The sequence below is a fragment of the Dufourea novaeangliae genome, unplaced genomic scaffold (assembly GCF_001272555.1).
Source record: "Dufourea novaeangliae isolate 0120121106 unplaced genomic scaffold, ASM127255v1 scaffold118, whole genome shotgun sequence".
Lineage (NCBI taxonomy): Eukaryota > Metazoa > Arthropoda > Insecta > Hymenoptera > Halictidae > Dufourea > Dufourea novaeangliae.
The window spans coordinates 554,198-576,290 of NW_015374006.1; the positions used below are offsets into that span (position 1 = coordinate 554,198).

Sequence of the window (22,093 nt, forward strand, 5' to 3'; positions counted from 1 at the left end):
CTGAACCGCCACGCACGCGAAGTGCATTAATAGGGATGCTGGACCGAGTATATTATCCGGCTCAACGTGTTCGTTTGTAAATCCTTCTCTGTAAAATGTTAACGAAACAGATAAGACCGGAATAAAGCGTAACAAAAATGTCGGAGGATCCGGAAAATCACCTGACAAGTCTCCCATTTCCGGGTCCTCCAACATTATTGTTACACCCTGTATAACGTTATTCTACTCGGGAAAAATGCAAACTATTGCAGACTGGACGATACTCACCATTTATGTCTGTTAAGAAACGGAAATTAAACTACAGTGATCTACATTATATAGTATACAAGTCATACAATATTCAAGACTCTCTAACTCCTCCCACAAAATCACCATCTTCACGATGATCACATCTTCACCCACGTACTTCGCATAAAATTCAAGTTACAGGTGTTCTCTGATACCACGACTTCACATGCATGTATACCACTTCAATAGGTGGCGTAAAACCTGCCAATTTCCGGTCCAGCGGTGTGGTCCTCTCGATCGCAGAAAAATATCGCGCGTATTCAGCATCTTTCCTGGGTGGTTAACCAGGCCACCTTCTCGCCACGTATTACGACCGCAAGAAGCTGTAGGGGAACGGCGAGAAGGGTACAAGAAAAAAAAAAGAAAGATTGAGAGGGGTGTGGGGGGGCCGATCGTCGAGCTGGGCGACGAAAAGGGCACGTTCAGCAAGGGTGAACTCATTTTTTCCCTCATTTTTCATTGACTTCTCTCTCTTCCATTACTCTCCGCGTCTCTCCCATCTTTCCTACTAGCTTCTCCCTCGTCGAGGAGGACCCTTACGCTTCCTATGGACACTCGAACTCGTCGGTAAAGTCGCTTAATTGACATTCTTCGTTGGTCCCCTTTTGTCGCGGTTGTGACGGCATCCGGCTTTATTTCTGATCTCATTCGCGCATTGTAATGAAAATTTCCACTTTCGAGCGTAGCCACGAGCTTGGATGGAAGGGAGAATGGATGCTAAAGAACACTCGGACGAGTTTTAACGGAGAGAGACCGAGACAGAGAGAACTTAATAGTCGCGACCCGCGGATTTCGGAGCTACTTGTTTTTATACGGCGCCCCCGGACGAGCCAAGCTCCTTTGAACCAACCCACGGATGATACGGGGAACGTGTGAAACACGGTTGTTAATTGAAGAGGTCGCGAGCGAGTGCCCGGTTTAAGGAACAAAAGGGGAGCGTATTCCCTGGGGCGGTGTTTGTAAAATAATCCCACGACGAATTTATAAGCCGTCCAATTTTCACTCGGTTCTGCTCGTTACTTCAAACGTAGTACGTCCATTTCTTTTTTAAATACAAAACAACTTTTGTATTTGTTTATTAACGTACATTCATTTTTAGAAGAGACTAGAAAGAGAGAGAGAAAGCAAATAGAACTAGAGAACCGATCTGAAAAATTGGCGACTTTTCATGAGGGATAACATGAAGCGTCTATTTTTTTAAACACCAATTTCGCATAATAGTACTATCCCGTAAATACAAGTACTTCCGAACAGAAAAAGGTATAGGAGGTCTGCTTTTAGTGCAGGCTTCGATTCACCTGGAAAATAATTTTTTATACAATTATCCAGAAAGAGAAATACCCTATTTTCCACTAAGCCAGTTCTAATAGGGGAACGTTATTGAATTTGGACTACCATCTAAGTTGGACCACTACAGTAACTTGTCATGCATGAGCAATTTACGACGTATGGTAGACAATACATATCTACGATAGCGGTGATTAACTAACTTCGTATATGAGCAACACATATTATCTATCATACGACGCAAATAGCTTACACATGAGAAGTAACAGTAGTGGTCCTACTTGGACGATGATCCAAACCCAACCAACTTCCCCTACAAGATCGTAAAAATTCTATAAAATGGAATTACCTCGCGCCCTGTACATTAAAAAGAAGAAAAGAGTGTTCTTTGTTGGCGAAAATCCTTGATCCATAAAACTACGACTAGCTGCGCCACGAGGTCTAGTCCCATGTTCGTGGCAGCTTCAGCTTTATACCAGAGATGGGCAAACTCATTATCTAGATAAAAAGTTTCGAATAACGAATAAAAGATAAAAAAAATGTATTTCGTCATTTCCAATTGTTTAAACGTAGAAATTTCAATTTTTATAATAAAATAATACTTCTTTATGAATGAATCGACATTTGTCGAACAATTATTTAATCTCATTAACTGTTTAAAGCTCAGAACGACACCCTTAGATACAACTACTTTTCACTGTGTATTATTCGAATAAAATTCTGCCCAACTCTGCTTTATACATCTTCGTTACGAAGTGCCAATTATATCGCGAGCAGACGAACCGTCAGCAGAGTTCGTTGTTCGCCGGGCGGCAAGTGCATTTATCTAGTCAACGATAAAACATAATTATGCGTCCACGGAAACCGAATGTATTTTGCCTGTTGTTCCAACCGCCGCGGAAAAGGGTTATTCTTCCGGCCGCGACAATGAACCCCGTGGCTGTCTCTCCTTCATCCTCGTGTGCGCTGCTTTTTCGCGAAACCGCTCTAGGCTCCCTTGATTCTCGTCTCGTTACAAGGTTCCCTTTTGCGCGAATAATGGAAGAGGGGGAAGCAAACTGTAACTCCTCGTCCCCGTGGAGCTTTCTGTACACGGGATGTTTGCGGGGCAAACACGCGTAACCGATGGTGTACGTACGTTTTTCGTCCCGTTGTTAGTTGACGCGGGACACAGACGAATTAGTTTACCTTTAGGTTGTAGAAGGTGTGTGCTTCAAAGGGGGCCGATAGGAAAGAAGAATTAGAGGAAAGGGAAGGTGAGTGAAGATAGAAAAGTGGCGAGGGAACTTGGGAAATGATAGGTAGAGGAGGGATTTGGAGGGTTGGTGAGACTTGTGGGAGGAAGTCGAAGGGGACGATGGATTGCGAGAGTACATAGTCGATTAGGTAATAGGACAGAGAGGAGAATTGGAAGGTGTTAAGGAATTGGAAGGGTGGAACAGAAGAGGATGTATAGGGAAGGTTGAAAGGGACATGAAGAATGTAGAAGAGAAGTAATTTTGGAGGTCATGATGAAACAATAGAAATCATTGAAGGTTACAAAGGAATCACATCTCATCCAACGAGTCGAGTCAGTTTGTGAAAAAAGGGAGGTGATTACAATTCAGGTGGGACAGTTGCTAGTCAATAGCTGAACTGAGCACACGAATGTTTTGGATATCTCTACTGACTTATAAAAGTATATTGAGGATCACACACATGCTCGATAATGTATACAAGACCACGAAGAGCATAGAGGAATACAAAAACGCATAAAGTCAGGTGTAATCAGGACCCCTAAAAAATAAAAGTACACATACAAAGAAACAATGGAACGCAGAATTAAAGGGAGAAAGAGGTATTAAAGTCACGGTGAATTGGAACATTCGAAAAGGGGGAGAATGTTGCAATTTAGGGGTAAGTAGAAGAGGAAGGAACAAAAGGGAAACGAAAGAGAGCCTAAAAAAATAGGGGACTAATTGCGATGAGTATTCAGAGATCTTGAGGAACGTCTAGTTGCGCGTGCCACGGTCGAAGGACCAACAGAGGGGAATACACGAAACCGCCGCGGGAAACGTCCGACACAGAGATGAACAAAATTCGTGAACTCGTCCTGTTCAACGTGCCTTCCTATTGTCTCGAATTCTAAAGCGGCGATGTATCCGCGAATTCGTAGCTTCCTTGATTTTCGTGGAAAACCATCTGGCCCACGATTTACCCCTGGTTGAATTCGCGGTGCCGTGTTATACACGGGCGCTTGTTAAATAGAACGTATCCGTGTGCAATTAGGACTGTTCCGAATGGAAAACGAGAAACTTCTCTTGAATCTAATTAAAATTCAATGATAACGTATTGTAACATCGTACAATTTCACGCTTTCCAAAAGAATATCAAATTGTATTCTGTGTTACTTTTAACGCTTTTCCAGACGAAGGTAACTCTCTTTCGAAGATAATACTAATTTGCACACAGATCCACCAGCTTAAACTGGTTTAACGATAAAATACGTTTCTCATCGTGATGCAATTTTTCTAGTCTGTTTAATCTGTGTGCAAGTACCTTCTGGCCAATACCGATCCATACGGCCGTAAATATTATCTGGAATATAAAGAAGGTGAATTCGTTCCTTAAGTGTTAAAAGCTGTCGAGGATTTAGATCGACCCTACACGCGATACTCCTTCGAGTAATAAAAGAAAAAAAAATCGAGGGAACACTTTTTTATGGTTACGTAGTATTTACAGCGTTCACGAGATTCCAGGTTATTCGCCAGTGATACCGCGTAGGGGTAAGATGTCGGATAGAAATCGAAGAGCTCCGATATATTCCCGTTCATAGCGCGCGGTTTATTGCGAAGCAAGGTTCCGAACGTCAAAAATAGCCCCGAGGATATATAGGAATTCCATGGCAGGGCTGGTATTGCCACGACATAAAACGCGAATCCGCTACGTGGAGACACGAGCAGGCTCGCCGTGGAAACTTCATCAACATTGTCCCGTTTAAAAGCATCCATGGCTGACAAGATGGCCATTCGACGCCGAACGACGTAGCAATTCCTTTCGTGTAGCAAACTTTGCAGTCACTTTCGCGAAAACCCGTCGTTCCAGCACCGCCCGCGGGCTATGGTTATTAATTACACGATCTGGCCGCTCGTTAATTGAAGGCAAACTTCCTTTACAGGCAAAAACAAGTAGACAATTAAGAGAAATACTCGAGAGCCCAGCCCGAGGATCTTCGATACCGTCTGCCCCACCCTCCTATCCACTCTAACTCTTCGCCCGTCTATGGAGCAAGTTCTAATTATTAACGAGCGCAATTACGAGGGTGTTTCCTGTGATAATATCTTGCGCCGCTATCTCTGCATAACTTCATACGCGGATACGGTCGATTAGGAAACCGTTGATATAAGCGACGCGTAATGGGCCCGGCTTCGGCGCACGGTACGATGCACTCGCGAAGTTTATTTCTTCCGTGGATATTTGTAGAATAAAGAGAAATTTATGTATTGTGCATGCTATGGGAATACTTTGGGGATATCGGTTTAACTTAGCTACGGAGTAGGGTCTTTGTGGATGATGTCACGTATTACATCGAAGCGGTAGGATGTGAAAAATGAACTCAACACGTTCTATCTCCAGTAAGTCATCGCTAGACTGCGGATTTTATGCATTTATAGACTCTAGAGCTCTGCGAAATATAATAAAAGACTAAACTTTCATCGACTGCAACGACTCTTCTATTTTATTCTTAACTCAATAATATATTTTAGCGAAGATAGAAATTCCTACCTTTATTCTTTTCTCGAAGAATTAATTTATAAAATTTTATTTTGCATATAAATCCGCAGTCCACGCGAAATTCTCTCGTCTAAACGTTGACAATTTTTACAATCGAAATAATGTAACGTAATATCAGTTGACTCTTATATGTAGATTCAGAGAATTCCCATAAACGCCAGATGGTGTACAGTTTGCCTGCTGCACGTGATCGGAACGTGTTAAACAAAAAACAATAATTTGGAAGTTCCCGAACTCTCGTCGTCCCAGAAAACAAGAGCATCGAAAGTCCCCTCGGATTGTAGTTCTCGCTAGCAATTCTAGAAACATAGAATTCTGGTACCGAGGCATCGTGTTCGTGAGATATCGTATTACTCGCGCACGCGTTTCCAAGCGTCCCACGCAGATGCTCCGCTTTATTTCGAAACCGGAGACATGTTGCCTGAAAGGATAACGTTTATCTAGCCACTTAACCGTCTCGTGGGAGGACCTTAAGCGTTTTCCAATGCATAGCTGCGAGCTAAACGAGACCTATCCCGCGAATCCCTTAACCCTATTTCGGTCCACGCTCCTCGTGGCTGTTCGTGTGATCCGATTTCGTGCTCGCATATCGACCATACGCTCCCGCTACCCGACGAAAAAGTTAATTAAACACTGTGAACATCGCCATGCAAACGAAAAATTATTTCCATTCGATTCTCTTTCATAGCCTTTACAAAACTAATTTTGTTTGAACCGCCTCCGAATTCCCAACTGCGAAAAACAACATTGAGTTATTATAAATTTACGGTCGAATAGAAAGCTCGAACGAACTTCAATTACATTTCGAAAATTTTCAAGCTTTCACCGTTAGTTTTTCATGCATGCAAAGTCGCTGTCCGATATGCTGTTTTTCCCGGTACCAGCCGGGTGAAAATAAATAATAAATAAAAATAAAAAACACGTTCCGACTGCGTAGGTAACTTTGTCCGGCGTGCACAACGAGAGCAAAATATTACTTGTTGTCAAACAGGCTCCGACGTCGGAAAACAGCTTTTTAATTATTTCCCGGCTAGCCCAAGGACGACATGGTGAATCCGTCGAAAGAAGAGCAGCTCGTGGTGGGAAGTTAATTGGGTTTAATTTCAGTTTAAAATTTGCTGGTTTCGCAATTCGATTGCGGTCGACGGTGATTCGTTGAATGAATTGACGATCATCGAACACACGATTCGATGAAATTCCATTCGACTGGATTCCGGGATCGCCGTAGGTACGTTGTCGATTCTATCTCTTTTTCTGCGGTATCATTTTCGTTTAAGCCGATTCGCCGTTCGCCGGAAATGGTTCTACGTTAAACGGAAAGTAGGGCGAATAGATGCTTTCGCGGACATTATGTACGCTTTTCTACGTGGACGATTGATATCCATCGAATGATCTGTTGGTTTATGTCGGGATGGAAAACATAGGAGGAGTCGAAAGGCAAATGAAACGTAACTTTGATAACACTTTCTCTTTGAATGAATTTTACGTACCTTAAAACTCTCTTTGTCTTGATGAGAGTTTTTGTGCAGTTGATAATTTGAGAGAACGTGTTCTTGGTATGAGCTCGATTTCCTCTTGGAATTCAATTTTGCTGGGAATACGTTCAATGGATAGAAATTTTGCTAACTAGAGTTACAATATTATTTTTTGATTACTAGCTTTCTCAAAATTTATTTTGTACCTCTTCTCTCCTTACCCCGTGTTACAACCTGCCCCCGTCTCTCCTACAAACTTTTATCTACTAAGAATTTCTCTGTAGATCTGTAAATTAATCCTTTCAGAGTAAATAACAATTTTCTGTTCAAACAGTCTTACTGATGTGCACTCGTCATCGAATAAAGTAGGTAAATAGTATTTTGAATTTAATATTTACGTAGTATCCTTGTTCTGGAACACCGTGTTCCAGGAATGGGTTTATGGCATCGACGAGGCGAGCGAGGATTTGTAAAGGCTTTGTCCTGCACATTTGGTCGCCAAATGTGCACGGTACGATATTATTTTATACTACCAGCAGTTTTTAGTCACCCTCGCGCCAAATTAGTTAACGGTCCATGTCATAAACCAGGGCTTTCCGAAGGGTATCGGGTCGCTGTTGTTCGCGCTTCGGCTCGCAGGGAGCCTCGCGTACGGTACCTGGAGGAAAGTCCCCAAGGTTGCCAAACTGTCGTCCACCTTAGCGGGCATTTTACATTTCCACCCCCACGAAGAGGTGCGCTGAGGGCGGACTGTGAGAGTGGGGGGCAAGGGCTTCACCAAGGAGGCCTTCAGTCTTACAAACTTAGATCAGATTCAATCAGGACTCCAAGGGAGAAAGATCAATCTCATTTTGAGCAGTCAGTGTGACTGATAGAACCAAACTGGTGCTTGTGTGTGTACAAGTCAGTCTTGGTTTCTTGAGCAGGGACAGCCCCTGAATATTCACGCGTCCAAGTGTTATTACATATTAAATACAGTCCACTATTTTTGTTGAACCAAGTTTCTCATTTACTGTCCGAGTTGTGTAACCATTCGGTACGTTCTACATTCGGTGCATCTCCAACATTCGGAATCATTGCGGGCGCGAACAATCCTCGTACCACTGAATCGACATAAGCGAAATGGAAAATCAGTATTTACTTTGAAAGGATTAATCTATGTTTATACAGATATTTCTTCGAATCACATACAATCCCTAAAATTTCATATCATTCTGTGGTGTACCTACTTACAAAATATGCAGTCAAACTTCAAATACGAAGATTATTATAGATAGTTCTCAAAAGTGTGTCTTCAGCGAATATATAAGCAAATAATCAGGAATACTTTGAAAAATTTTTTTTTTTAATGAGTAACGGCAATGTTATGGGAAAATACACAAATTCCTATCAACATTTTTGAAATTGCGAAAATTCGATGCGCAAAAGACCAGCATCGAAAAAGGAGCGTAATGCATTTTGAAATGCATTTTTCCATTATGAAGTTCTGCGACAATGCCTCGCATTGAGTGTCCAGGATAGCTATACCACTCTTCCGCGGAAATTTCCGCGAAGCGAAAACTTAGATAGGATTTACTGTCCGGCAAATAAAGTATTCAGGAAAGTGCGAGGCGATGAAAGAACGTCGCGCATAAGCATCGTTCGAAGTTTGGCCAGTCGGACTATTGATTGGACAGGGACGTTCTTGAAAAGTTAAATTCACCTGGAGAAGGACGTTTTTTCGCGTAAACAGGGACGTATCTAATGATATATATGGTGCATAGTAACATAAAAAGTAAGCATTTAATAGCATTTGGATCTAAAGCCAATAATAACAGTAGTTACGTTCAGGAAAACTTTTAAAGAAAATGCTTTTCAATCCGCGAGTTTCAATTCTTGCAACGAAATTACGTTAACTTTTCATTCGACGGTGACTTATAAACAGACTGCGGATGTTTATGCATTTATAGCATTTTTTTAAGATTCTAGCTTAGAATTCAAAATTTTGCTTCATTGTAATTTTTAGATATCACTATCTGACATTGTGAATTTGCATAAACTTCCGCAGTCTACTTACAAAGTACTGAGAAGTCGAGATACGATCCGCGGTAAAACGTGAATATCAAGAATTAATTTTAGTCTTCAAGTTTCAATAAGCTTCGTATTCGTGTAACAAGCAACCAGAAATTAATATCAAATAGAGTCAGAATATGGAAAGAAAACGTCCAGTAAGAAATCAGTCATCGTAGAAACAAATTTTATTTTACTGCTTTCAGAGAAGGTACAGTCTCTGTTTTCTTGTAATATCTTGCGGGCTTCGAAGCGGCAGGTATAAAACACCACGAGGAATATTTCCCCGTAGCGTATACGTAGCTCATGAAATGTTATAGCGATCCGTTTTCATCGATGATCTGTCCATGATCCAGCCGCCAGCATCCCCTTTGCTCGGTTAGACCTCCGCTAAGAGCCACTCCGGTCGCTCGGTTGTCCTCGCAATAAAAATCAGGATTTCCTGTCCCTGGATCGTGACGTACACACAGATGCGTGCTCGTGTCAGCCATAAAAAGGGACCGTAAAACTACCTACGGGGACCGTTTCTCCAGGGGCGGAGACAATTTTGAAAAGCGCGCAAAGTAATGGCGCCTACCGGGCGCCATCGGCGGTGTTACACGCTTCGCGGAGCAAGTTTTGCCGTCCAGGGTGCCGCTTCCTTTCGCCTATAGAAAATCTAGACGTCTTCCTCAAACAGGTTGTGCATTCTTAGACCGCGAGAGCGTTCAAAGGAAACCTTATCTCGCTGCTGAGGCGACGCCTGGAAAATTTCATGAAATCGCGACTGACCGGCTCGCGTGAAACGGCGAGACATGGAACGCATGGGTAATTAAGGGATCGAAGACGTGGCGAGCCGATGATAAACACATTTTCATTTACGAGCTCGATACGCACATCCTGTTACTTTCTTTATTTATGTGATACTCGACGAGACTTTTCTATATTCGCTATAAATAGATACGGTGTTTCTTTTGCATTTAATTTACATTTAGACGGTCTTTGCGGTATAATATGACACGGACCCTTTTCTGGGGAGAACTCTCTGCTGCTTACAACTTTTCTATTAAAAGATTTCTTGCAGTTATCGACGAAGTTATTAATTTTCCTTTACAGAAAAGGGGTCGGTAAACTTGTAGTGAAAGATTTTTATTTATACCCCCATAATATTCACCATCAAATTTTCTTCCGGTTTCCAGTCAACATTTTTCGAACTAATTACCGAAACTTTCAGACCCTAACATGCACGTAACGAATATGTTTGAAGTTGCTCCTTAGAAGTCGTTCAACAAAGCAACCGTTAATTTCCTTCGATTCACAGCACGATTCCAAACTTTCAACCCTCGCTGAAACTATCCTGCTAGCGTCGTTACTTTCATATCGCTATTAATCTCACGCGAGACCGTCGTAAGAGTACTAAATTTTAATGTAACCAAAATTGCGGCCGCAATCGGTGCCGCCGCGGGCTGGCGCGGCCCTCGTCCCGCCGATATTTCGTCGGCTTCGGGAAAACGAGAATTTATGTCGGTCGCGTGTTCCTGGCCGACGACATTCCGCGAAACGGAGTTTATTACGGCGTCGTTTCCGTGGGGTGTCGGAACCGAGGCCTTGCAGCGGCGGATTTCGTGTCGAACGAGCGCTGGTCCCGCAGGCTTAGCCGCAGACGCGGAGTTAAACCAGGTGAAATCAGCAGAAGCCGACAGGGTAATTACGTGGAGACGAGAAAGGGGGAAGGGGGAAACTCCGACACGAACCTTGTGGAGGGGAAGAAGATTCTAAAGAAACTGCAGTGCTCTGCTATTACCCCTAATCACGGGGAGAACGGGGCTTCTTGCGGAGATCCTCGAAACAGGGTACGTCGTGTAAGTACTTCGGGGCTGAAGATCATTCGGAACACTCTGCCACTTTGTCTGTATTTGTGGCTTGTGAGAAATTTAAATAATCGCATTATCTATTCAGGATAGAGTGATCGTGAGCAGAAATAAAGCAGAGATGGGCAAATTCATTATCTAGATAAAAAGTTTCGAATAACGAATGAAAGATGACAAAAATATTTCGTCATTTTTATTTGATTGATTGTTGTAATTCCAATTTTTCTCATAAAATAATATTGCTTCTTGAATGAGTAGACACTTTGCAAACAATTATTTAATCTCATGAACTGTTTAAAGGTCAGGATCACGATCTTAGATACTGCTGCTTCTCACTATATGTTATTCGAATAAAATTGTGCCCATCTCTGAAATAAAGCAAATCAGGGAAATAAATGAAAATGTAAAAATGAATGTAGGTAACTTTGATAATCCTTAAAACGTGTAATCTTGCTTTCAAACGATGTACGTATTTCGAGACGTTCGTTCTAATGAGTCGTTTAACAATCCCCTCATGAGGTACGCACTCTAAGCACGCACTAGCAAAGAGAAGAAGATTAAACCGGTGTAGACGTAAGATGCTAGGAAAGGAAGGGAAACTGGAGTACGTAGAACGTGAAATGAAAACGAGAAGGGCATCATTAAAACGTCCAATAAAAGTTCACTAATTCTGTCCAGGATAAAGAAGAGAAAATTTCAGTCAAGTATAATTCACTCTGTCCGTGACAACGTATCCTGAGAAGGAAGTAATGGTCTTAAAATTAACGAGTCTAACGAGCTCCACGTAACGAATATAATTTTCTCGGAATGTATAATGTGACCGTCGTAATTAACATCCTAGTCGATTTCGAAGAACATACGTATTCTTAGTCTTCTACATAGACCTCCGTCTATGTATCCATTTCTGCCCGATAAATTGCCTTTCCAGAAGCTGTTTCATATTTCCGTGTCTTTGACTGGATCGCGGCTGATATTAAATATCCCACCAGCTACGAGGACATTAAGTCGACGAAACGAATCGACGTTTCAACTAACATTACGATATCGTTGCACGATCCTCTTAATCCACCCAGAGGCTTAACTGAGCTCGTTACAAGTGGACACGCGGTCACGTTCCTCTAGCCACACCTAACACATCCCCGGTTCCGTCGTTTCTCGTTGGTTTCGTAGCTTCCGGAGAGAGACAACCGCATCAACTACGTCCTCTTTGAGGCGAGGACCAGCGAACCGTTCGGCAAACCCGCCCGAATAAAACAGGAGTTTCGTAGTCCTAATTTAGCGCAGGTGTTGCCCGTGGAATGGGACGTGAAACGCCACGCGAAGTGAATTTACACCGGAACTGGCGTCTAGATCTTCCGTCCACCGGCTGGGATTGCGTCTTTGGACCTCTGATTATTTCTGCGGTGGACAATATGTGTTTCGTTCAGCTGTGGCCGCCGGTCGATGGTTTGTTTCGCGTGATAATGGCGTGGAAGGGGTGAACGTGTATTGGGTTGCAGGTGGTAATTGTAATCATTGAACTGCGGATATTTATACGTATTGGCATTACTATTAATTCGTAGAATTAAATATAATCTTCTTATCTTAACAAGGTTTACTGGGGGAAAATGGAAAAGAAAATTAATTCTATGTATTATTAACATTACTACCGTATTCGTGTTTACTCAGCTGCATCTGTTGTAAATAGAAACAATCTGTAGTTCAGTCGTTACTGATTGTGTTCAGTTAAATCATGGAACAAATAATGCATTCTTACACTTCCAAGTTATGATATTTCTGAAATACTTTTAAACTTCCATTTTCAAAATTTATTTTCAGTCGAAATTGCTTTATTGTCACGTTACCCACGGCAACCAAAACTAATCGGTCCTCGTGTACGTTTAGTTCCCGGAAGAATGCGACGAAATGGAACACGATGAATATCACGCGCCCACGCCAGAAGAGAGAAAAAAAAAGAGTTTCATTGAATTCGCTAAAATGGCCAATCGAGAACTGTCATGACCAGCGGCGGCGGCGGCGGCGGTCGAGGATAGCTTAATTACTTCGGCTCGGTTATTTCGTTCCACTCCGAAAACCGTGACTATATTCTCTTATGTCCATCATGGTTTTTACATGTTGACACGTACACCCGCGAGAAAATAACCGGAAGCAATATCGAGGGTGGTCCGTCCGGTTCGTTGTATCGTTCGCGAAAGCCAAGTTACATCGGGCCCGTGGTATCGATTAACCGATATTGGGTTATCAATTATACTTACCGCGTGCCGGATATGTCGGGGTTTCGCGAATATCGAGATTCAAAGAGCGGTAATAATTTATCGTTACGAGTGGGGGCGTTGATACGCATTCGTTCCGATATGTGTATACATATATTCCGTCTTCCGGTTCAGTTCACTCGTCGACTACTCGTCCGCTTCGATGGTATCCCGTTGATATGAAGCGTTCTCAGAGAAATTATTTACACGTGAAGCAGCCTTATTCCGAGCACTCGACGCGATCGATATTTAATCACATCCGCCGGCGGAAATGCACAAAGCCGGTCGCGACGCCGCAAACGTGAATTCGAGATGTCTAGACCAAAATATTCTATCTTGTCACTTATAAAATACATGTAGATTTCTTAAAGGGGAAATGAACTATCCTATACACCAAGTAATCTTTCAATGTGACTAAATGAAAAAGAGGTTGACCAAAATATTCTATCTTGTCACTTATGTATTTCTTGAAGGAGAAATTAACTACTGTGGATCAATGAAATTACCATTTTATGGTAAGATCCTTTTAAGTAATCGATAGATACAATTAGTTCAAGTAATCTTTTAGTGTAACCATGTGAAAAGGGGGTTGACGGGGTTTCGAAATAAAACGGAGACACCTCGGCAAACATAAATTAGTCCAGGAATCTCCATGAAAGTACTTTTAACTCGAACGGAAGACTGGAAGAATCCCCCAAATAATGGTCGGGGATTTATAACGTCGCTCCCCGGCGGCATAACAATTTTCATTAATTTAGCTTGGTGGGGTGAGGTCGTTCTGCTGAAGTGGTTGCCGGAGATGAGTTAATACTCTCTGGAAAAAGTCACAGATGAATCTTGAAAAATAAACCATGGTACGAGGTTGTATATTTTTTTTATATTTTTATCGATGTTCCAACTTATGTCCTAGTGTTCAGTTCTACAGAAGTTTAGAATAAAAACAGTGGACTGTCCATATGAGTTATAAGTAACTTCAGCTATTTCTTTTATAATATGTTAATACAAGGTAATTTACAATTACCAGTATTACATATTCTTCTAAAAGAAAAAGAAGCCTCAAATGAAAGAATTTTATTCCCTATTTTTTCTTGTCTTCTTAGGAATCACCTCATGCCCGCTTGAACATAACTTGTGGAGGCACCTTGTACATGTATATACTCCCCGGTCATAAATAAATATTACAAGACATTACAAAATTGCTGAAAGTTTGAAATAAGTATTGTTAATTAATCATGGTAAATTTAAAACATCACACATCGATGTGATTAGTAGTATTTCCCTGCTCGTCCGTAGATAAGCATAAAAAAAAAATATTTCCAAGTCAATTTCGAGAATAGAATGGTATTCGGGAGAGCAAGCTCGTTCGAATAGACAGAAGGTGGCAAAGGAAGTCTTATCGTCGCGGGAACGTTCTCCATGTCGGAGGAATAACTTTCCCCCCGGCGACGTCTCCGACGAGAATTCCGTCGGCCCTTTAAGCATTTACGATCGAAAGGACGAACCCGGTCAGTCTGGCCGATTTCGCGCGAGATGGTACGTGCGATATTCTCCGTGCATGAAAACCTCCGGTTTTCGTGGCAGCAACAGGAAGAAGGTAGAAAGTGCGCGCAGGAGAAGGAGGGGATAAGGGTAACGGCTGCGGTAAGTGGGATAAAAGAAAAGAGTCAAGGGGAAACTCGTACACGGCGAGAAACGTTTCGAGATATTGCGTTACCATGCTCGAAGCTGTGCCATACTTTTGCTCGAGTTTCCGTTTCCGCCAGCAGTCGAGGATTGGACCATTTGATTCGGCTCTGCAACGCGCGCCACGAGCTCTTCTTGGCCTCTATTCTGACAATGAAAGTGATAATTCGGTTATGGGAAAGATAGACGGTGTAAGTGGTCGAGATAAAGCGTATAAAATGGAAAGAATTAAGCTTGAGCGATACTGGTACCGTGTTATCGGAACAAATGTCCTGATATTTATGTCGGTGGTGTTTTCGTATCTTGAGCCAGAAATGGATGATAGGTATTTTTTATTTTTGAAGGAGATTATACTTGAAAGTATGGCTACCGGTATCTTGATACACTTGGTAATATATTAATGCACTCCAAGGATACATTAGTGGATAAGGAATCGTCAGTATTCTGTGCGATACGATCGGTGAAAATGATATAGTGTCGTCGTATATTTGATACTTGACAAACATCAACAGTCGAGTTTACTACTTTCTTTCAGCAAAAATCATCACAGATACTCAGGAGTATGTAGTTCATAATTTTCACCATTTCTTTCTGTAATAGTGTTGTCTAAATATTACCAAATAAATTATGTTAATGTTCTAGGTGACGGTAAGAGACGACGGAAGGCCATCCCTGTCTTCGACGACCCGCGTGGTGATCGCGGTGGCGGACATAAACGATCATGGACCCGAATTCGAGCAAAAATTCTACACCGTACAGATCCCGGCCTCGCCGTCGACCGACAAACCCCTGTTCCAGGTACGTAGCCCCGGTTCCCTTCAACCTTTTCCGTCGATTCTCCCCGATCTTCGTAACTCTATCCGACCTTCTAGCTGATTTGGGACATGGCACACCGCACTTTCTTCGACCCCTCGATGTAAATCGAGAAACGGGCAGAACCGACTCTGTCCCGTTTCGTTCTCTCCTTTGTCTCTTTGTACACCACGTAGAAGCATATCCCCCTGTATCTTGCTGTATATATTATCTGTACACCCGTCGAGAAAACCCCCCTTGTCCCGCGAGAGGAATACACGTCCAGATGTACGTACGTATGCTAGAGAACGAGGCGTGCGTGAGCCGAGAGCTAATCGTAACTGAGCTTTCTGAATCGAGCAATCTGTTTTCGTCCGACTGCGCAGAATTCTCTAGCACACAGTCGGTTCAACATTTCATAGTACAGATTCTCTCTTTTGCGAAATGATAAAATGTTGTACGGATCATAGTACATCAATCTCTCTCGGCTCTGTGCACCCCATTCTACCTGGTGATCATCTTTTCGGAACGAAAACGCTGTAATCTCTAACAATTCCTTAAGTTAGTTCTTCCTACAAACGTTCTAAATCGAACATTGGATATCCTAACATCAACGTTCTTTCCAAAAAAGTGATCTAACAGCACCCTCATCCTAACCACCTTCTCTTCACACGATAGGGGAGGTGGTCCAAACACAAACCCTAGGGTCTAAATATGGGCTAGTTATCAAGGAATAAAAAAGCTTATTTTAACTCCATATCATAAAGCAAATCTGTTTCACGAGTATCTGCATTTAAATGTTACATCATAAAAATCTTGAACACGTTTATCAATAAGTCCTGAAGTAAAAGTGCTAGCCCATACTTTACCTCTTTTACTATCACGATACAAAATCCAAAACAACACGACCATCCAGTAAAGATAGTAAAAAGTTTGCATTCACCGAGGCTTCCATACAAAAGGTCGATCCACCACCGATTTGTTGCCGATTGCTTGAAATCTTTCTTAATTTCGTTACGCCTTTCACCCCCCTGTACATAAGTCGATGTGTCAACACTGTGTGCGTGTGCATTTGTGTGTGTCGAACCGCGGGAAAAGGAGCCTGGATATGTACGAGCCACAAAGAGGAGATTGCTCGCGATAACCCAACCCTCGGTTTTCCCGTTATCGGCCCGGTTCACCCTCTTCGAGTCGTCCACCCATCCCCCACGTCTGATCAAAGTAACCGGAGCGACCGACCGCCGGTCGGTGACTATCGCGGCGTAAAAGGGTGGAGATTTAGCGCACGAACACCCTCGCCCGCCGAGAATCCACCGTGCTTGTCGTTCCACGGATTTACGAGCTGGAGATAGAAACGGTGTTACCGGTGCCGCGTTCCACGCGTCGTCGACTTCTCCGGAGGCCCCGACTGACGGAAATCGCGGTAACGAGTTCCCTTTGCGACGACGAGCCCTTAGGTCAGAACGACTGGCCGGGAATCGTCGATCGATCCTGACCTCGGTCGCGCGGAACACTTTAAACTTCCGTCTGTGTCGAAGAAAGTAAAAAAAGACAAAAACTTTTTATTCGTAAAATCAAGAACCAATAGTCATTTTAAGATTATTTATAACATTTAAAAGAATTTTGCAAATAATGTGTTTACTCGCGATAACGAACTAGTAATCACAGTGACATCGTTTTTCTAATGTTTAGATGTCATTTAAAGTGATAAAATAGGTGGACAATGTGGTGGACAAATGCAGTAAGAGGATTAAGAAACAAAAAGAAATTTGACCTTCATATGCCACTTTACACGTTCACCTACACAAACTGTTTATTTATTTTCCCCTCGAAACCATTAAATTTTTATGCAAATTATTTTTCGGTACCGTTAACGGTTTCGAGGAAATAATCCCGTGACAAAAGTGTGCACGATAGTATTATTCGTACTCTCCGCGAGTTAAACGCGGTACGTTCAAACCGATGGAAAACGCGATATCCAATTCGAAAACGCTGTTTAACTGCGAGTAGAACCGCGCCCGTTAAGAGCCATCGTTCCGTTGTTGACAAACATTCGACGATAATTCGGAAAGCGCGAGAGAAATAAGATAATGAACGATATTAACGGGGGCTTGGGTCTCGTTAATCCGATGTCAACAGCGATATACCTTTCACAACAGGCCCCCTCGAATATTTAATATAATTTCCCCCTGCATAGTGTCGAATTTCGTCGGAGGGGTCAGATTCGATTTCACCGAATATCGAGTTACCGCCGCTCGTTTCCGTAATTTCGCTCGCAATTGTGTATGTGTGTGTGTATACACGCTTTAAGCTGGTATCATCGCGCGATCCCATTCGAGCATCGTAGGACAACTCGTTGCTTTTCTTTTCAAAACAAGAAATTCCACTGCGTCACTCGGTTAAGTATCTCTTGTGCGATGTCCCTCGAAGATAGAGAAAAGCAGGAAGAAAGGAAACATGAAACGAAAAGGAAGTAGGGTTAGGAAACAGGGAGGGAGGCCATAGGTCACGAACTATAATCAAAGCAGGAGTCATTTCGCTGTTGAAACGATCGCGGGACGATTGGAATCGTCGACAATCTGTTGTAATTTTGCTGGATGGCTCTCTCTAGCGACAGGTTTAAAAGCATCGTCGAGCTTAGAGCTGTAAGTATATTCGAATAATTCGAATGGTACGGAGTATTCGTATATTTGAATATTCGAATAGTATGAAGTGATCGCATTTTTTATTGTACCGAATAATAATTTGAAAAACAAATAATTGTAAAGGCTATTATGAAAAGAATTTCAGGATACAGCGTAAAAGAATATATTATGTTCAGATTCAAAATTCGATCACTTCGAATAGCTCGAATACTTCGAATAACTCGAATAGTTCGAATACTTCGAATATTCGAATATCAAATTCGAATTCTCTTGCTATCAAGTATTCGAATTGTTCGAATATTTGTACCAGCCCTAGTCGAGATGTATTCGTGGCAATTTTCCATTCGCAAAAGACGATCTATCCCAAGACTAGTGTGGGGTGTTCACTTCAAACGAGCCGGAAGCAAAGCAGCCACGGAACGATCGAGAATTAGCGGGAACTGTGTGCGAATTGTTAAAAGTCTTCCTTCTCTCGTTCTCGACAGAAATCGAGGAACCGCTCGCGGGAGTTCGACCTCTCGATCGATACGTTACTAGAGAATGGAACTTGGGAGACATTTAGCCCCGACAGCTTGTCAGGAGATCATATCTTCAGGGTAAGAACACCGTTGGCACGTAAACTACAAAGCGCCGCCTCGTGGCGCGAGTGCATAATTCGTACATAAGTAAATGCGGAATTGATCTCGGCTAGTTTAACGCGAGAGCTCTTTGCATTGATTTATTACCGCTTCTATGTATGTATATATACATATATATCATATATCGGACTGTACGTTATAATTATGATACTGCAACTTTCATGCAACCCCCGCTGCCCATTTCATAGGATCGCCATTTGCATTCGTGTTATTTGATCGATCGTCTGTTTGTCCTGCCCGATGCAAAGCCCTTTTCAACGGCTTTAGACACCGCGTACGAAGCGATTATGCGTGAGTTTCTACAAAATTAATTCACGTACAATCAAACAAATGTATTAAAATATCTATCTTCCTTGTGAAAAATAATTACAGTTCCAAATTCCGAAGACACACACTTCGAAATCGCATCGTACGCAATCCTTGGCTGTTTCATTTTCATCATCCCTGTGTATGTGTTCGTCTCGATCTCTATCCGTGATATTACGCCCATTTTGTTCGTCTTGTATGTGTACACATTATGTTCTTGAATGTTCGCCTTCTGTCTGTACCGGGGCTGTCGCCTGAGCATTTTTCCGTTCTGTCCTCGTCACTAATAATAAGGAACGTGACATTCGGGACCGCGAGATTTCGCCCGATGGGAAGAACAAGCATGACGCGCGGTATAAGGGAAGAATGATGGGGAAGGAAAGAGAACGCTCGCGGCAAGTTCGACGTTTTCTTTCCTATTGAACGCTAATTAATGTGACACGCTGTCTTTAGGTCATCCCATTATTTATACGTATGCACCTTTCTCTCGAACATCTATCGAAGCCACACACACAAACACTCTCATGCTTCTTAAAATTTCGCGTACTGTCTTCTTCGGCGTTAACACTGCATTTCTGACACCGCATACAATCATACGAATTACTGGATATAATTGCCAACGTTGACGAAGCGTTTGTGCCATCTGTATCCGCTGCCAACGACGACAGGACATTAGAAACAATTCTGTGTCTAGAAAACGCAATCGATAATGATGCTGACAACTTGAAAGACGCAGGTAGAGAAGATAATAAATGAACGTATACGGTACTGGAAATGAATTTACACAGGTCTCGTTAAATCCAATACTACTAATCAAAGAACATCGACCACCATTTTTTATCAAGTACCTACCACCAACACTCTCAAACATCAAATAGCAGATTGCCTGTGGGATGACCTAAATAATTGAGTGATCAAATAGAATGTCAAGCAACCGATCTAACAGCACGAGCATTGGGAGTCATAAGACTCGAGTGCATAATAGAGACCAGCACATGGAAAAAAAAGCGTGCTGTGGTAGAAGAAACAGTGTGCACTCGATATATTCGATGGCGCATTGGACAGGCGAGGCCCGTGGTTTAGTACGCTTTAACGCAGATCGATATTCGACAGGAGGATCCAGCTGGTCTCCTCCTCTGGTTTCCTCTTTTTCCTTTTTATTTTTTCAATTTTCGCGAGCCGCATGATGTCGACTGTGTAATGAATGCCACGCTTCGAGGCCACGAGCGCCATGTTTGACGATTACTTCCTGAGGGAGTCCAGAACGAATCGAGGAATATTAGAAAGAATGTTTACTTGTTTTTTTACCTTTCTGGTTAATTAGACTTTCCTAATTAGAGTTTCATTCGTCGATGGTAGACGCGTTATTTTCGTTAATTCGAAAACGTTTGAACGAAGATTCTTCCAGAGTATATATAATCATCGTTATCGAGCATTTCATGAGGGATTTCGCGTTGCAATGGGAATTTTAGAAACGGGCTTGAATCTTGCGAATTTTTCAGAATTTCTTTTCTCTTGTTCTTTTTTATTCGACACAGAGCTGTGACGGCCGCGCACGATACCAATGTCTCTTTTGTGTCGTGTAACGTTATTGTTAGTAGAGAGTGAGTACAGACGACGAAATGGAGGCATCGAGAGACACGTAACTCTAATATATTTCTGTTACCTGTACGTTAGGTTCTCGCGAATGATAAAGACATCGGCGATAATGGAAAAATCCAGTACAGCATCAAGGGCGGTCGGGGCAAGGGCAAGTTCAAAATCCATCCAGCCACGGGGATGGTGTACTCGCAACGGGGCTTCGAGGCTGGACAGGAATACGAGATGATGGTGAGTGGATTGTAACTTACGGATTTGTCTAACTAAATCGGATCCTACTCCTCCGCAGAAGAAAAGACAACGATATATTCCGTCGATTCTTGTGTCGTTGGTTTTTTTTTTTTATATTTTGGTTGATTTTTTTATATCTTATTTTTTTTTTTGAGATATCAAGGTTAAGTTGAGTTTTTTCAAGGTCAATGTATCTTCTTTTTAATACCACGTTGTTATCGATGGAAGAACGAATTCAGCCACGTATAGCATGATGACTTTAAGTTGACCTTAACCCTCAAAATCGAGCAAAATGTTAAAACGGTATTGTCAAAATTAATACCTAATGAAGGTCTTTATTCTATAAGTCGTCTAATTCGTCCTTCCTTCAACAACAACATGGTATTAAAAAGAAGATTCATTGACTTTGAAAAAACTCGAGGTCACCTTGATATCTAAAAAAAATAAGATGTAAGAAAATCAAATTGTGTCCATTCGATATAAAAAGTTATTTCAGATAGTAGTTCTTATTGGCTCAGCACACTTCCCTATATTGTAAACAGTCGTACAAACTTTCCCGACGTATCGTAATAAGCTCTCCCAAACGCTCCGATAGGTCATAATTCACGGTCGATCCGGAGCAGCCAGCGGTTTTGATACAATTTCAGTTCCCGTATAACTTACCCCCGTGTTACGGTTTCTGTCTGGCAGATAAGGGCCGCAGACAGCGGCGAGCCGCAGCGCAGTCATCAAACACGGGTATCCGTGCAAGTTGTCGAGGTACCAAAGGAATCGGAGAACCCGCCGGTCTTCAAGACGAACAATCAAAGCGTCGAAGTCACGGAGAGCGACGAAGTGGGTTTCCTCGTCGCGTTGGTACAAGCCACGGACAAAGACGGCGACTCCTTGTGGTACGATATCCTCGGTGAGTACACAGCGAGTAAGACCAACCCGCGCGACCGAATGTATCCGCTGGAAATTGGGTTGGTGTGTGGGCTTCATTAGGTTTCACGGTGTCTCGTCTTTAATTGGCGAAATATTCCCCTCGTTTCGGTACACACATTCGTGCAATCTGAACCGACCGAAGGCACGACTAACGTTTTCCCGAGCGAAGGGGAGGGATCGAAGCACGGAAAGTTTCGAGGGTGGATCCCAGACGGCGGTTTAAGTTCCCGCCGCCAAATGGCTCCGGCCTGTTAGACGTACACTCGTGTGTACATTCCTGTGATCAAAATTGTACCATTT

General features: G+C 42.5%; 1 protein-coding gene across 1 annotated transcript in view; it reads left to right on the forward strand.

Moving 5' to 3' along the window:
* Positions 1 to 22,093, forward strand: part of LOC107188197 (fat-like cadherin-related tumor suppressor homolog) — a 61,263-nt gene that overhangs the window by 19,056 nt on the left and 20,114 nt on the right. The window contains exons 4-7 of the mRNA XM_015576452.1: positions 15,301 to 15,456; positions 18,581 to 18,691; positions 20,717 to 20,869; positions 21,560 to 21,773. Of these exons, the coding sequence (XP_015431938.1) occupies positions 15,301 to 15,456; positions 18,581 to 18,691; positions 20,717 to 20,869; positions 21,560 to 21,773 (634 nt within the window). The remainder of the gene's footprint in view (positions 1 to 15,300; positions 15,457 to 18,580; positions 18,692 to 20,716; positions 20,870 to 21,559; positions 21,774 to 22,093) is intronic.